General features: G+C 40.6%; 1 protein-coding gene across 4 annotated transcripts in view; it reads right to left on the bottom strand.

Annotated features, from left to right (window-relative positions):
- The window catches only part of VPS41 (VPS41 subunit of HOPS complex), a 137961-nt gene that overhangs the window by 21201 nt on the left and 100899 nt on the right, over positions 1 to 15861 (bottom strand). For all 4 annotated transcript variants that reach the window (XM_053944158.1, XM_053944168.1, XM_053944181.1 and 1 more), the window contains 7 exons: positions 11847 to 11962; positions 10383 to 10439; positions 8138 to 8199; positions 7207 to 7288; positions 1707 to 1799; positions 1081 to 1208; positions 25 to 169 (listed from right to left, as the gene is read on the bottom strand). In XM_053944158.1, coding sequence (XP_053800133.1) covers positions 25 to 169; positions 1081 to 1208; positions 1707 to 1799; positions 7207 to 7288; positions 8138 to 8199; positions 10383 to 10439; positions 11847 to 11962 — 683 coding nt within the window. The remainder of the gene's footprint in view (positions 1 to 24; positions 170 to 1080; positions 1209 to 1706; positions 1800 to 7206; positions 7289 to 8137; positions 8200 to 10382; positions 10440 to 11846; positions 11963 to 15861) is intronic.

The raw sequence follows: 15861 nt of genomic DNA, 5'->3' as shown, positions 1-15861 counted from the left end.
ATAAAATCATTAGGATCACTATACCTCTGAATCAAAATCCATGAGCAGAACAATTTTGTCTCTGATAGAACTGAAGAGATTGTGCTTGTGGATCAACTGGAAGACATCTTTGTGCCTCAGAGTTAGGTAGATTTCTAGGGCTTTGCCATAGCGCTGATCGTAAGTGTACCTGATAAAAATAGGATTATAATACATGTGATGTTACATACTTAAGTGTAGAAAAATCACATATGAGAGAAAATATAAACATACTCTAGTATGTAAAACGTTAGGATACTACTTGATTTTATAAATATCTAAACAGACCTGTGATTCATTTTTGTAAAGGGAAATAAAAATCAAGCAATGTTAATTTCACCTCTGGTTATATTGGCTTTCATTTTGTTCAGACCTGCTGTTTTCTGCATTTTCATTCTCCATTTTCAACTCACAGGGGAAGACACACAAAACGCTAGCCTTTCAATTCTTGGAAACCAATTGGAACACTCTTCAGAGCTAAAAAAACATTGTTCTCTTAAAACTTGCTTGCAGATTGTAACATAGCAATAGACAGTATTTCTTCCTTCTTCAAAGAAGCAGTAAGAAAATAACACAGTGATCAGGCTGAGAAAATCAAATAGTTTTATCCCTGTACAAAGCGACCAAGAACCAGATCAGTTTTGGCACATTTTCCAGTAACATATTTCCATCCATGCAGTTAACCTAAATACACTACTTCTTAAATAATGGGCAAAACTCCCCACCATTTTATTTTTACATGGGTAATTCTGAAATGCACACTTCAGAAAAGAGGTTTCCTCTGACAGCATGAAAGGGAATGCTAGTTATTTACTTTGGAAAGAGGAGTTGGAAATCCAGTCTCATGCTTAACGATTTGCTTTCATACTCAATGTAAACATTACAAAGAGGGGTAAAGGATTGCTAAGCTGTGCAATCAACAGAGTAGAAAGGAGAGAAAACCAACACTCTGTAGACTGCAACAAAGAAGATTTCTGTTAAGAGAGCTGAGCAAATATGGATAAACTGCAGTACACTATTTTAAATGTACTTTTCGTAACAGGAATTTAAAACTGTACTCACAATTCTGCAAGTGTTCGTAGCAAAGTCCTGTTCTGTGGATCTTTCTTCAGGTGATCCACTACAGCTTGAACTATGATTGTGTTGTTGTACAGATCTCCAGGCCACTCTTTTATTAGGGTTGCAAACCCCTAAAAGTATAAGAGATTGTAACGGAAATAGAAAGAATGGCCTAAGGAGCATTTCAAAACATCAGAGCGTCAGCTAAGCCTCTGGGACGATACCTGCTGTCCTTAACCTTTAAGGAACTTTCACATGCCCACAGACATGTACAGTGCAGAACACAGATTCTTCCTTCTTAGGGCAATGTTATTGCAATTCATGAAGCTGAGTCTCTTTCAAGTGCTGTAGGCTTTGTGCATCACCTCAACCACTTATGCTATATTAAAAAAACTAAAAAAACCAGTCTAATAAATAATATCACAGTATTTCCATGCTCTGAAGAACACTCTATTTATTATCTTAAAATTAAAATTCAACTTTTAAATATTGTCATTATTGTGGAACTGTCCACTGCTAATCTGTTTGAATACATCAGAAAATTTGCTGTCAGAATTCTTCACTACTAAGGGTATTTAGCTGGCAATAACTATGGGACACATAGATGTGGACACATCAGGCTGAAGTACCTCATAGTCACTTTCCAAAAATTCATGCAGGACCATTTCGTAGATCAGAGGTTTCAAAACTGGATCTCGTCTTGGCAAGTAACGACTAATTGCCTAAAGGAACAAACAGAACGAAGTGTCAGATGGTGAATGATATGTAACATCCTGGTACACTGATAGAAAAAAAAAAATTGTTGTGAAACAAAAGAACAAGGCTATATGCAAAACATGGCCCCTGGTAATCACTGGAAACCTTATAAATTCATACTTGTAAGCAGCACCCAGTAGTTATTTACTTTAGGATTATACACACTGGAATTTTATAACTCATTTGAAAGAATTATTATTTGAGAGACAGGTGGCAAGATACCAATGAGGAGAATCAGCCATTGTCCTTAAGAGACCAGTAGTCATTTAGAAAACAAAACCCATAAAAGACCCCTCAAAACAGGAATGTTTTCAAAATCCATTTTGTTAAGTCTTGGCCTTGTAAAAAGGTATAAGCATTCAGTTGCTGAAAAACATGGTGTAGTGGATTGACCCTGACTGGACACCAGGTACCCAACAAAGTCACTCTCTCACTTCCCTCCACAACTGGACAGAGGAGAAAAACTATAACAAAGGGTTCATGGGTTAAGATAAGATCCAGCAGGGATCACTCACCGAATACCATCATAGCAAAACAGACTCACATTTGGGATAGTAATTGAATTTATTAATAAGCAAACCAGAGCAGGATAATAAGAAGTGAAATAATCTCAAAAACCCCTTCCCACATCCATTCCTCCTTCTTGGGCTCTACCTCCTTCACCCAAAAACACAGGGAGACAGGGAATGGGGACTGATTTACAGGGAATGATTGTCAGCTCATCACATGTTGCTTCTCTTGCTGCTCAGGTAGAGGCGGCCTTCCCTTCTCCAGCATGGGGTCCCTCCCACAGGAGACAGCTCTCCAGAAATTTCTTTAACATAAATCCATCCCATGGTCAACAGTTCCCCATGAACTGCTGCAATGTGGGTCACTCTTCCATTGGATGCAGTCCTTCACGCACAATCTGCTCCAGCATGGGCTCCTACACAGGCTGCAGGTGGATCTCTGCATCCCCTTTGTCCTCCAGGGGCTGCAGGGACACAGCTGCCTCAAGGTCTTCACCATGGCCTGCAGAGGAATCTCAGCTCTGGTGCCTGGAGCACCTCCTCCTCCTCCTTCTACACTGACCTTGGTGTCTGCAGAGTTGTCTCCTCTCTCATGTTATCACTCAGTTCTTCTCTGGTCACAGTTACAATTGTGCAATAACGTTTTTTCTTTGTTTTTAAATCTGTTATTGCAGGGGTGTTGCTATCATTCCTGACTGGCTTGATCTTGGCCAGCAGTAGGTCCATCCTGAAGCTGGCTGGCATTGGTTCTGATGGACATGGGGGAAGCTTCTGCCAGCTTCTCACAGAAGCCACTACTGTAGCACTCCCACTACTAGAACCTGATCATGCAAGCACAATATATGCGTAATTTTGAATTATGACTTACTTTGGGGTCACCACATTCTATGAAGGGCTAGTTTTACATACCCAATTGAAAATTAATTTGAAAATATATCTCTCCATGAAAAGGGTGAAGGCATGTGATCTGTTACTGTATATAAGGTGTTAAGGAATTTCATTCCAGCAAGCAAGAGAAGCTGCCAGAATAAATCAGCTCATACCCTGGAATTTCAGCACAGCATCTAATTAGCACTACTATTCCATGCAACTAGAGGCCAAGATTATTTCCACCTGCCAAAATAAATCCCAGTGCTACCAGCTGTCTGGGGATTGTAGGGTTTGTGGCTGAGGGACCAACACCAGTGAAATTCTTCCAAACACTCAGAGATGTTGCCTGTTGCTCATTATTGGCACATGGTACAATGGTATTTTATTACTGAAGTTGCTTGGACAAAGCAGGAGAAAAAACATCTCACTACATTTTAGACCTCTCCTCTCACTGTGCTGTTTGGACTTGGCCGGTTTTTGAAATGTAGTGCTGCCAACATCAGCTCCCACCAGCTGTCACAGGATTTATCAGTTAACTCAGGGTACAGTCTTGATGGCTGCTCTGGGGTATCATATTCCTGACCCCTTCATAAAAAGTCTCTTTTCACCATAGAGAAAGCAAGCTGGACATTAAGTGGAGACTCAAAGGCAGAAGACAATCTCCAATGGCTGTTTTCACTCCCACTTTCTAACTTCCTGCTACCTCCTAAATCAACAACCTCCCTCAATAGACTGGTGCAACTCTTGGCTGCAGTTCGGCCACACAGCAAGCTCTGGAGAGGTGTAGTTTCCTTGTTGTGTGTGAGTTAAGCTGCTTTATGAAGGAAATGTCTCCTGCGCCATGTCCCATTGCTTTGAAGAAAAAACACAGCCACCTCCTGCAGTTTGACCACCATGCTCAGGAAAGCATACAAGAAGCATGTAAGAAGCATACAAGTTATTTTTAAGCCTTGACACAAAGGTGACCCATGCTGGAGGTTACATATTCTTCCTATTGTATTTTTAAGCTGCAGTTAGGGAGCAAGGTCAGACAAAAAAGCTTCTGAATCAGACTGCCTTTGTACCAATTCTTGAACTATGTGGCAAAGTGACTTAAAATAAAAAAGGGATACTATACAGAGAAATATTTTCTTTCCTTGTTTCTTTTCAAGATTTGCTTTCAGACTTTTCATCAATCAATGTAAGGATGAGGTACACACAAGAAAACCCATATATAAGTTGACATGAGAGAGCCTAAACCATCTCACCAATAAGCCAGAACAACAATTATTTATTCCTCAAAGGATATCTAAGAGATGAAAGAGCCTGTCAGGATAGTGCTGCTCTCTGCTATGCCCACTACAGTCAGGTGAAGTCTTTCAAATGTCTTCCATCCCATATTTTGGTTAAAGCACTGCTGCTGCTAGCTGATCATCCTGCACCATTGCTGAAAGTCACTGTTTGTCACAGCAAAAAGAATGGAGTGTATCTCTCATGCCAGAACAGCCAGCACTCACAGAGTATGAAACCTTCCTTTGAATCCATCTACTTTCCTCAGCTGCTTGAGCTGAGACATTAGAATTTATACTGAAGTGACTTGAAAACAAGTGATGCCACTTGGGTTTTGCCTTTTTTTCTTTTATATGTTCTCTGTATTTTTCACACATGTATTTGTAACTCCATCACCTATTGTATTAGTGATTAGTTTTCCCAGTATTTTTCCATGGCCTTTCCTTAAGCAAAAAGACAAAACAAATTCCAGAGCTCCAAGTCCCAGGAGGTACAAGGCCCTCTTGGTTCTTCCTGGGAACCAAGGCCGAGAACAACTCTTCGAGATACATTCTCATGGACAAAGTAGAACTAGTGCTGAAGAGGGGGCTCCAGAGAAGAGGCTTGACCTTGGGGGGAATTGCATCACCACTTGTCCTCCTAATTTGTGCTTTTTATCAATTATGCTCATTTCCTAAAACCTATAAACATGTACTCATCCCTGCAGGGGTGGGCTTTTGTGGACATCTTTCCATAACTGCTCCTGAAGGCCTTCAAATAAAGATTCTCTTTTATATTACCTCCTTACTAAAATTATGTCGAATTTCATTTCCAGGTTGGGCAAAAGGCAACACAAGCACATAACTCCCTCAAGCCACCACTACTGGAGCAGGAGACGAACAGATCACTGCAAGGCTCTAGAATCTTGAAACTGACACAACTAGGTTTCATAGAGGACATTCATTGAAGACGAGAGACATCAAGATATGAAAATGCAACCTTTGGTAGCCAAACAGGACGGCTTAATACAGAACACTCAAAAACCCCCTAAAATTACACACAAACAAACAACACTCACCTCATAGAACATGACACTGGGGTATCACTACTGCACAGGAAGGAAATTTCAAGCCTTTAGTTTACTGTCACCTCAGTTATTGGCAAATTATGCTAGACTTGAAACATCAGATTTCAGGCACCAACTTATAAGCAATGCAAATTCTTCCAAGACAATTCTGTTTGGAAATAACCTCTGTTTCCACATCTAAAATAGTCTCCTCATCAGGGCTGAAAGCCATTATAGGCCAGTTACAATATGGTGTTTATTATCTGCTAGTCATGTAAATAGGTAAAAATTCCACACAAGTGATCCCAAGCATTACAAGAACCCCTTCATTCAGATTTGGCTTAATTTAGTTCATCCTTTATGATGCTCAGACATCTTTATAAATCTGGGAAAAGTTATATATTGCAATTGAAATAGTGAAATAAGGCAGGCATTTTCTAGAACTGCAACTTGAAGATGAATAATGTAATGGACTGCATCTCATGTATTTCTGAGAGTTCCTAGGCCTAGGCTCTAAGAAGAAAAAAGATATTCTAAAGGCTGAAAATGGCCAACTGTTTAGAAGGGTGATAATTGAGCAAAGATGTTTTTGCAGCAAACCTGCAAATATTTTTATATTTGACAGTCTGCTGGATGATGTAAGTGGAGACAAGACAAACATCCCTTCCAGACATCTGCAGCTAAAAATCAAAATGAACCCAAAAGAAGAAGCAGTGTATGAAAAATTCACCTGTAGCTGCATTCAAGTCCTTCATTGGACTGAAATAAAGAAACAGAAACATAGGATTTCATCTTCCAAAGCAGTAAAGAGTGCACCAAACCACAAAGAAGTCATACTAAAGGCAAGGCTGTTTTTGCACTGGAGTGGCCCTGAAATCGAAGTCAGACATTTCTGAAATTCTAATGCTGAAACACTTTTGGTCTTTGAACAGAATTAAATAGCTCAAAACCAGCAACGGACTGCATGCTGTGAGAACTTAATAGTATGTCCTTTTTGGCTCATTGAGTTTGAATAGGAAGACATAAAATTGAGAAGTAAATGTACACACATGTTACCAAAGGGAGCATGCATAAAGCTTTCAATTGGTTTAGCAGTGACAGTACTAGGCTTTATGTCCTGTGTAATTTATTAACTGAGACTCTCACATTAAATGTGTACTGCTGTAGTAGCTGGCTTGTGACTAGGGAAAACACCAGGCAGCGCAGACTGCTTCTCTTTCTCACCAGCATTTCTAGCATACAGCATAGGTCTGTAGAATTGCTGCTTTGCAATTCTTTGACACCTAAAGTTGTGTAACTGTTGCAATTGACCTGGATTTGCCAGAATGACTGGCACCCACATAGTCTATTTTCCTTAATACCTGAGGTAGTATTTTTAGGACCTACTGGAAACGGATGAAAAGTAAATGGGAAAGATGAATTTAACTGTGAGCATCTTAGCAAGTAAAAACTTTGGGGGTAGGTCTTTCATGTTGGAGACTGCCAACAAGTAAAATACGTAGCACTATGCCTCCAATCTTGTTTCAAGTAATTTACACATCAATCGGAAAGACGAACAGAGATCTGGGGCAGCAATACCAGAACAAGACCATTAAATGTGATGCTTTAGATACTTGGTCAATACAAACAGTAAGTACAACATACAAAATTACTTGAGTACAGACACAGAAATTAACTTACTTTAAGCTGACCTATTTCTTTAAATTTGTAAACTTCAAATTCCCAGAGTTCTGTGTTTTTGCCAAGGATTTTCTGGCACTTTCTGGAAGGAAAATGAAAGAGATGAGAACAAAAGTAGGTACAGAAAATAATACATATGTGACAGCATTACTACAAGGATTCCTTTCTTCTTCTCCTTATCATGACACTAGTAAAAGTGCCTTATTTTGGCAACCATCACTTTAAGTAGAGTATGCCAGGTTCTCTTCCTTTCAAACCTTAAAATTTTGTTGCATCCAGGAGGACTAACTGCTTATTATGTATTCACCCTTAATTTTAGGGCCATATTAGCTTTCATAGAATCATGGCATGGTTTGGATTGGAAGGGAGCTTCCAATCAGTTGAAATCCACACACCATAGGCAGAGATGCCACCCTCTTGGTCAGCTTTATGAGTGAAGTCTTCATATCTCAGCTGAGAAAAATGGAACACTTAAAAAGATATGCTTATGCTTACATGTACATGAAAACAAAAACCTTGGGTAATTTCTAATCCTTACTTTAGATTCCCATATTTGACATTTTTGTTTATACCTATGCAAAATCAAATTATTTTCTGATGGTCTTATGTGCAATGACACACTAATAAACTGAGTTTATCAAAATCCAAAGAAAACCTTAGTTTTGAAAATCTAGTGTGACTTCAAAAAATCAAGGCTTACTTTCAAAAATAAATGCCTCAATTCCAGTTAAAATTTACAGCAACTTTTAGGTCACTGCAGGCAAAAAAATATATGGCACTGCAATGCACCTCTACGTTTTGAAACTTCAGAAATTCCAGAACACACAGAAAATCAACATCTGCAAATACTTCAGAATCAATAATTTATTTTTGCTTTTTCCTCATACAGACACACTTCAGCCAGCAAAGATGATCTTTAATACTAGGTTACCGAGCAGCCAGGTCATACTCTTCTTTCTCCATCAGGTGATTTATATAGGCTAAGCCAATGTCCTAGAGGGAATAAAAAGAGAGTTAGTTATAAAAGTTTGGAAGTGAACTACCTGACTACCGCAAGAACTACTGCATATAGCTGGAAATTCAAGGCTCTAAGTGCATCCTCGGATTCTTCTTTACAAATAGGGCCCACAAAACAGTCAATACAAAATACTTGCATAGACTGCTCACAGGTTCAACTAAAGGTGCTCTTTTAAATAATACTCATAACCTCACTGATGCTGAGAAGACTACCACCTCTAATTATTAAGGATTATTTGAAATGCATAGCTGATCTTGCTGTGCTCGAATTAGTTCAAAAAGAAAACTAGCAGTCATTGTATAAGATATGCTCTTTGTCAACACAGTTTGCAGAGGAGGGCAAAAAGTTGGTTGAGAATATAAACCTTAATGCTACTCAATAAAGTGCAGGAATTACTGAGAACTTAGCAAGATTATTAGTTATTACATACCAAATTTCCCTTCTCAAAGTTCATCACACAGGTCAGTTGTAAAATGTTTCTAGTATGCATTTATTATAAATTAAAATTTTGGCATGAGCCTCCTAACGTAATCTCAACACTCATGTCCATTTTGACATAACCCACTGTACTCATTGCATAACTTAAGAATCACATCACTAAAAAAAGCACATTGTTTCCAGGAAGAAAAAAAAAGAGGAGAAAAGAAAAAAAACAAAGCTGTACAATGAAAAAGAAGTCCTTGTTTCTTTTAAAAAAAACAACCAAACATTTGCATCTTCTGAGACACAACATTTCTTTGATCAATATCAAGGACAGTATTGACCATATAGCAGAATATGAACAGGGGTATGCAACAACTTCCACTGGTCAATGTACTACAAAGTTAGAAAAAAAACACACATACACAAGATTTTAGGATTTCATTATGCTATAGGAACCACCTTCGTATTTTCAACTTCACCATTCTCAAGAAAGAGGCTGAAAGAAATCTTCATTCTCCTGTGGACTAGCTTCCCACTGAGCAGAGAAGATATATAAGGAAAACACATGTAGATCTGGTTGTTTAGGATCTCTGTGCTCTGCTCAAGAGGTGCAGTGATAATTACTTCCATCTAAAAAATCCCCAAGTTTACCAGACTTGTCAGGTATCCTGAGTGTGGTGTCACTAGGCAGTGAGAGCATGAGTTGTTTCACCACTAATCCTTCACTTAGGGCTTAATGTCAACATTTTGTTTCCTCAACACATTCTGTGGCTTTTGCTTTAGAAACCAAACTCTAAAAAATTGCTTGTATTTCACTGAATTTAACAATTTATTGCAGAGCAAATTTCTGAAAAGCAAAAGAAAAGCTGTGGGGCTTTTAAATTTAGTTTGGTGTTTGTCTGTTCGGGTTTCTTTTTTTCCTCCTAATGCATTGCCAGGACCCCCTTTAACAATTCTTTACATCTTTTGCAAGGCTCACAGAGTAGCTTTGTTAAATGCAAACTCTGTGATAGGTAATGGCATGCCATTTAAATCTTGATTCAACTTCTGGACTACACAAGAATAAAAGTTTTTAAGACATACTGATATTCAGCGTGCTTATAACACCAGTAATCTGGCCAAAAAATTAAACACATCTTGAGCACTTTGTACAGATTTCTATTTAAAGCAGCATCAGTATTAGTGAATTTAAACAAAAGCAAACAAACAAAAGCTAAAATTAGTGACACTTTTGTGTCTATTACACCATTCCCCCTTTTGTTTTAAACATTGATACCTTTTGTTGCTCTGTGAAAAGGACTATAAACATGGGAAATAACTATATGTGAGAAAAGGAGCATCTCTTAAACTTTTTACAAAGTCCTGTCACATGTACGAGGTATAAGTTAAAGAGAAATTTGTCACTCCTGCCTGCAATCTCTAATAGTGAAATACTGCATGTTACTTCAAACAACAGTAAATTTAATACAAAAGCAAACAAAAAACCCCATCAGAGTGAGAAATGGAATTATCTTTCTTTCAATGCCAATAGCACCTTCATAAACTCCAGATCCTTTCATGTTTCATGGACTAACACACCTGTTCTGCAGCTGAAACCAAGAAATTGGATGCCAGTTGGAGTATGCCTAACAGTTATTGCCTGGTGTTATAAAAAACAGGGACTATATTTGTTGCATCTTACACCAATCTAAAAGAAAGAAGATATTTTATTTTGAATAGAAGTTTTGAGACTTACCAAAATCTTGTGCTTTTTTATGGTTTTCTGACTGATCTCAGCTGCCATCAAAGCTTCCTGTATTCAAAAAGGAGAAAACAGAGATACCAGTCAAATGCACAAACTTTCAATGCAGAAAACTCTAAAACTGTATAAATCAACTGTTTTTCAGAGTAGGGTGTTGGAAGCACTAGAATTTTTAATGCCATGGTTGGATGAACAGCTTTGAATTTATACTCAAACAAAAGCAGTCAAGCAAAGAGCAAACTACTCTTGTTTCCATCTGGGTTCACTCCACATTATTATATTAAGATCAAATCACAACAAAACACACAATGCAATCACATTTGATCATTTTCAAATGAGACCACTTCACTACCAAAACCTGTGAAAAAAATCAGCAGGAAAAGGGGCAAATGGGGGAAGGCTACCTTCCAGTTCCCCAGACCAAATATCTTCTTCAGTCAGAATGATTTATATTTAAGTGTCATTTGCTGTTCTTCTACTTCTATTTTTTAGAATGTATAGAAAAAAAGCTGGCACTTTTACAAATAAAAATGAAACCTTTAAGATACATCATAACAGGCCTGTCTACTAACTTGAATGGCTTTCATAAAGGCACACACACAGCTGTCACTTGCAAATTACTGGTGTCTTCAGGGATCATATGCTGTGATTTACATATATTGCAAAACTGCACTCATCATACAAGTTTGCTATTCCAATGCAAAAGCATCTACAAGGATTTAAACAAATCTGCATGAGAAATATCATTATTATATTAGCAAAAGCAATACATGCTGCATGGCTTTTCCATATTTTTTTTTCTTTTAATGGTCATACAACAAACATAAATTAGAATTTGCAAGTTAACTTTATGCATCATAACAAATGTTCTAAGTCAATAAATGCAGGATATTAGAATTCAGACCACTGTGTGGATGTTCATATGGTATGGAAGAACTTATTGTTTTAGGTGTTTAGATATACATACGCAAACACCAATATTTACGCAACCAAATGGTGAGCTGTTTTTTTCCAAGAGAGCTGTATACCCTTGTCTTTTAATATTGGATCAGCTTTATTGTGAGCAACAATACTTTCAGTATGGGCAGCTACAGTTTAAGCCCATAGTATTTTACTTTTAAAAGCACAGCTCATTACTTAACTCTTCTGCTGTTCTAAGCCAAAGTCCACCTTTAATAATTTTCAGTGTCAGCTAATACATTTCATAACTGATGATGAGAGCAGTATTGTCAGCATCTAATTCAGCTACCTCACTTGGTGAAATTCTGATTAGCTGTTTCAGTAGTGAGACTGCGTAAGAGATGGAGTAATGTATAGTTAACTCCCATCCTTTACAAACATTTAGTCAATGACTATAGGAACAGAAACAGTCCAATCCAAATGACCTAGCAAAGTCCATCATCCTATTCCAATTTCCAAGCAAGGAAAGTCTGAAGGGAAGAATGATGTAAAAATTACTTCATATTTCTTCTTTTCAAGAAGCCAGTCAATGTGATCATCTTGGTCCCGCTCTTTGGCCACAACCACATCTCTTGGGCTGATGATATAAAAAAGTGATTCACCCTCCGAATACTCTGCAAATGCATACACAGTTTTATTATTATTATTATAATTTCTTTAAGTTAAGTTCTGCTTTTTAGCATACCCTTGAGGGCAATTTACAAAGAGGAGATGCAAGGAAGACAGCAAGGCTACTCCTGCAGGACACACTAGTTTGGATGCTGTATTCTCCAATAAATTAAAACTGGTTTAAATGGGAAAATATATTTCAAAAAACCACTACAGCCTATTGCAAATTCTGATTCATCCACTATGTGTAAACTTTATGATGGTTTAGAACCCATTATTATACTTTAATATCCAGGTAGAGGACAGGGACAATCGGATCTATTGGACTGTGTGGATTCGATGGCCTGGCACGTCTGAACCACTAAAATATACGGCTTTGGTTGACACTGGTGCCCAATGTACCCTGATGCCATCAAGATATGTAGGAGCAGAATCCATTTCTATTTCTGGGGTAACAGGAGGATCCCAGGAGCTTACTGTATTGGAGGCTGAAGTGAGTTTAACTGGGAATGGGTGGCAGAAACACCCCATCGTGACTGGCCCAGAGGCCCCATGCATCCTTGGCATAGACTGTCTCAGAAATGGATATTTCAAAGACCCAAAAGGACATCGCTGGGCTTTTGGAATAGCTGCTGTAGAGGCAGAAGACATCAGAAAGCTGAATACTTTACCCGGTCTCTCAGACGACCCCTCTGCTGTGGGACTGCTGAAAGTTGAAGAACAACATATACCAATTGCCACAGCAACAGTAAACCATCAGCATATCGTACCAGCAGAGACTCTGTGATCCCCATCCATGAGATGATTCGTAAACTCGAGAGCCAAGGGGTGGTCAGCAAGGCCCATTCACCTTTCAACAGCCCTATATGGCCAGTGCGCAAGTCCAGTGGGGATTGGAGACTGACGGTGGATTACCATGGCCTGAATGAGGTCACACCACCACTGAGCACTGCCGTGCCAGACATGTTGGAACTTCAGTACGAGCTGGAGTCCAAGGCAGCAAAGTGGTATGCGACCATCGATATTGCGAACGCCTTCTTCTCCATTCCTTTGGCAGCTGAATGCAGACCTCAGTTTGCCTTCACCTGGAAGGGACTGCAGTACACCTGGAACCGACTGCCCCAGGGGTGGAAGCACAGTCCCACCATCTGACATGGACTGATCCAGGCTGCACTGAAAAAGAACGAGGCTCCCGAACATCTACAATATATTGATGGCATCATTGTGTGGGGGAGCACAGCAGGAGAAGTCTTCAAAAAATGAGAAAAAATTATCCAGATTCTGATGAAAGCTGGTTTTGCCATTAAGTGAAGCAAGGTTAAGGGACCAGCTCAAGAAATTCAGTTTCTAGGAGTCAAGTGGCAAGATGGATGTCGTCAGATCCCGACAGAAGTAATCGACAAGATCACCGCTATGTCTCCACCTACCAACAAGAAGGAGACACAAGCTTTCCTAGGTGCTATAGGCTTTTGAAGGACGCACATTCCCGAGTATAGCCAGATTGTGAGCCCTCTCTATCTGGTCACCCGCAAGAAGAATGATTTCCACTGGGGCCCTGAGCAGCAACAAGCTTTCACCCAGATCAAGCAGGAAATAGCTCATGCGGTAGCCCTTGGCCCAGTCAGGACAGGACCATAGGTAAAGAACGTGCTCTACTCTGCAGCCGGGAACCATGGTCTGTCCTGGAGCCTTTGGCAGAAGGTGCCTGGGGAGACTCGGGGTCGACCACTGGGATTCTGGAGCCGGAGCTACAAAGGCTCTGAAGCAAACTACACTCCCAAAGAGAAGGAAATCTTGGCTACCTATGAAGGAGTTCAAGCTGCCTCAGAAGTAATTGGCACTGAAACGCAGCTGCTTCTGGCACCCAGGCTACCAGTACTGGGGTGGATGTTTAAAGGAAAGGTTCCTTCCACACATCATGCCACAGACACCACATGGAGTAAATGGATTGCCCTCATCACTCAGCGTGCCGTATTGGAAATCCGAATCACCCTGGGATTCTGGAAATTATAACAAACTGGCCTGAGGGAGAGACTTTTGGATTGTCTTCTGAAGAGGAGGAGCAAGTGGCATGTGCCGAGGAGGCCCCACCATATAATGAGCTACCGGAAACTGAAAGACAATATGCCCTTTTTACGGATGGTTCCTGCCGAATCATAGGCACTAGTCGGAAATGGAAAGCTGCAGTGTGGAGCCCCACACGACAAGTGGCACAAGCTACTGAGGGACAAGGTGGATCGAGTCAGCTTGCAGAGCTTAAAGCTGTCCAGCTAGCTTTGGATATTGCTGAGCGAGAGAAGTGGCCGAGGCTCTATCTCTAAACCGACTCATGGATGGTAGCTAATGCTCTGTGGGGATGGCTGAGTCGCTGAAAAAAGGCCAACTGGCAGCGCAGAGGGAAACCCATCTGGGCCGCCGAGATCTGGCAGGACATTGCCACCTGAGTAGAGAAGCTGACCATGAAGATTCGACACGTGGATGCACACATACCCAAGAGTCGGGCTACTGAAGAGCATCACAACAACGAACAGGTAGACCGAGCTGCCAAGGTGAAAATATCACAAGTAGACCTAGATTGGCAGCATAAGGGAGAATTATTCCTAGCTCGTTGGGCCCATGATGCTTCTGGTCATCAGGGGAGAGACGCAACATACCGATGGGCCCGTGACCGAGGGGTGGACCTTACTATGGACAACATCTCACAGGTCATGCATGACTGCGAGACCTGCGCTGCAATCAAACAGGCCAAGCGGATGAAGCCTCTGTGGTACGGTGGACGATGGCTAAAATACAGCTATGGGGAAGCCTGGCAAATTGACTGTATCATGCTTCCTCAAACCCGCCAAGGCAAGCACTATGTACTGACTATGGTGGAAGCAACCACAGGATGGTTGGAAACCTACCCTGTGCCTCATGCCACTGCCCGGAACACCATCTTAGGCCTAGAAAAGCAGGTCTTGTGGAGACATGGCACCCCTGAGAAAATTGAGTCGGACAATGGGACCCATTTCAAGAACAGCCTTATCAACACCTGGGCCAGAGAACATGGCATTGAGTGGATATATCATATCCCCTATCATGCACCAGCTGCTGGGAAAGTTGAACGATGCAATGGACTGCTTAAGACCACCCTGAAGGCATTCGGTGAGGGAAACTTCAGGAATTGGGAATTGAACTTGGCAAAAGCTACCTGGATTGTCAACACCCGAGGGTCCATCAATTGAGCTGGTCCTGCCCAATCTGAACCCTTGCACACAGTGGATGGAGATAAAGTCCCTGTGGTACATATGAAAAGTATTTTAGGAAAGACTGTTAGGATTAATCCCACCCCAGGCAAAGACAAACCCATCCGTGGGGTTGTTTTTGCTCAAGGACCCGGTTACACTTGGTGGGTAATGCAGAAGGATGGGGAAACCCGTTGTGTACCACAAGGAAACTTAGTCTTAAGTGAGAACTATGTGTAAGGTTTCATCATGATGCAGATGGAAATAGGAAAAGGGGTGGATAATGTCCAAGACTGAGCACCAAGATGTTTCCTATTACCATCCAAGCAGCAGTTGCATCTGGACAGTTTTCCTTGTCTCCTGTTAATAGGCCCATCAATGTCTTGCCACATGACTCAGAGATAACACTCTCCAGGAGCCAGTTCTGTTTAACGTGATTAAGGACACACCTCATGACTCAGAATAACATCAGCCCATTGTGAGATGCTCCGCCCAGGGGGAGAAGCTAGGCATTCCCATCTGGATAAATCCAGGGATTTCTAGACAGAAAGGCAGCCTTTCCACAGGTTTCTGAGAAGACACAGCAACCACATCTGCCATTCCAGGAGGACTGCAGCCACTCCAGTTTGGACTGCTACCAGCACGCTGGCCAAAGGGGTGTCAGGTTGTATTCTGACTTT

Source organism: Vidua chalybeata, chromosome 1 (assembly GCF_026979565.1).
Source record: "Vidua chalybeata isolate OUT-0048 chromosome 1, bVidCha1 merged haplotype, whole genome shotgun sequence".
NCBI lineage: Eukaryota > Metazoa > Chordata > Aves > Passeriformes > Viduidae > Vidua > Vidua chalybeata.
The sequence above is the reverse complement of the archived record's forward strand: the minus strand, read 5'-3'. Positions and strand labels throughout refer to the sequence as shown.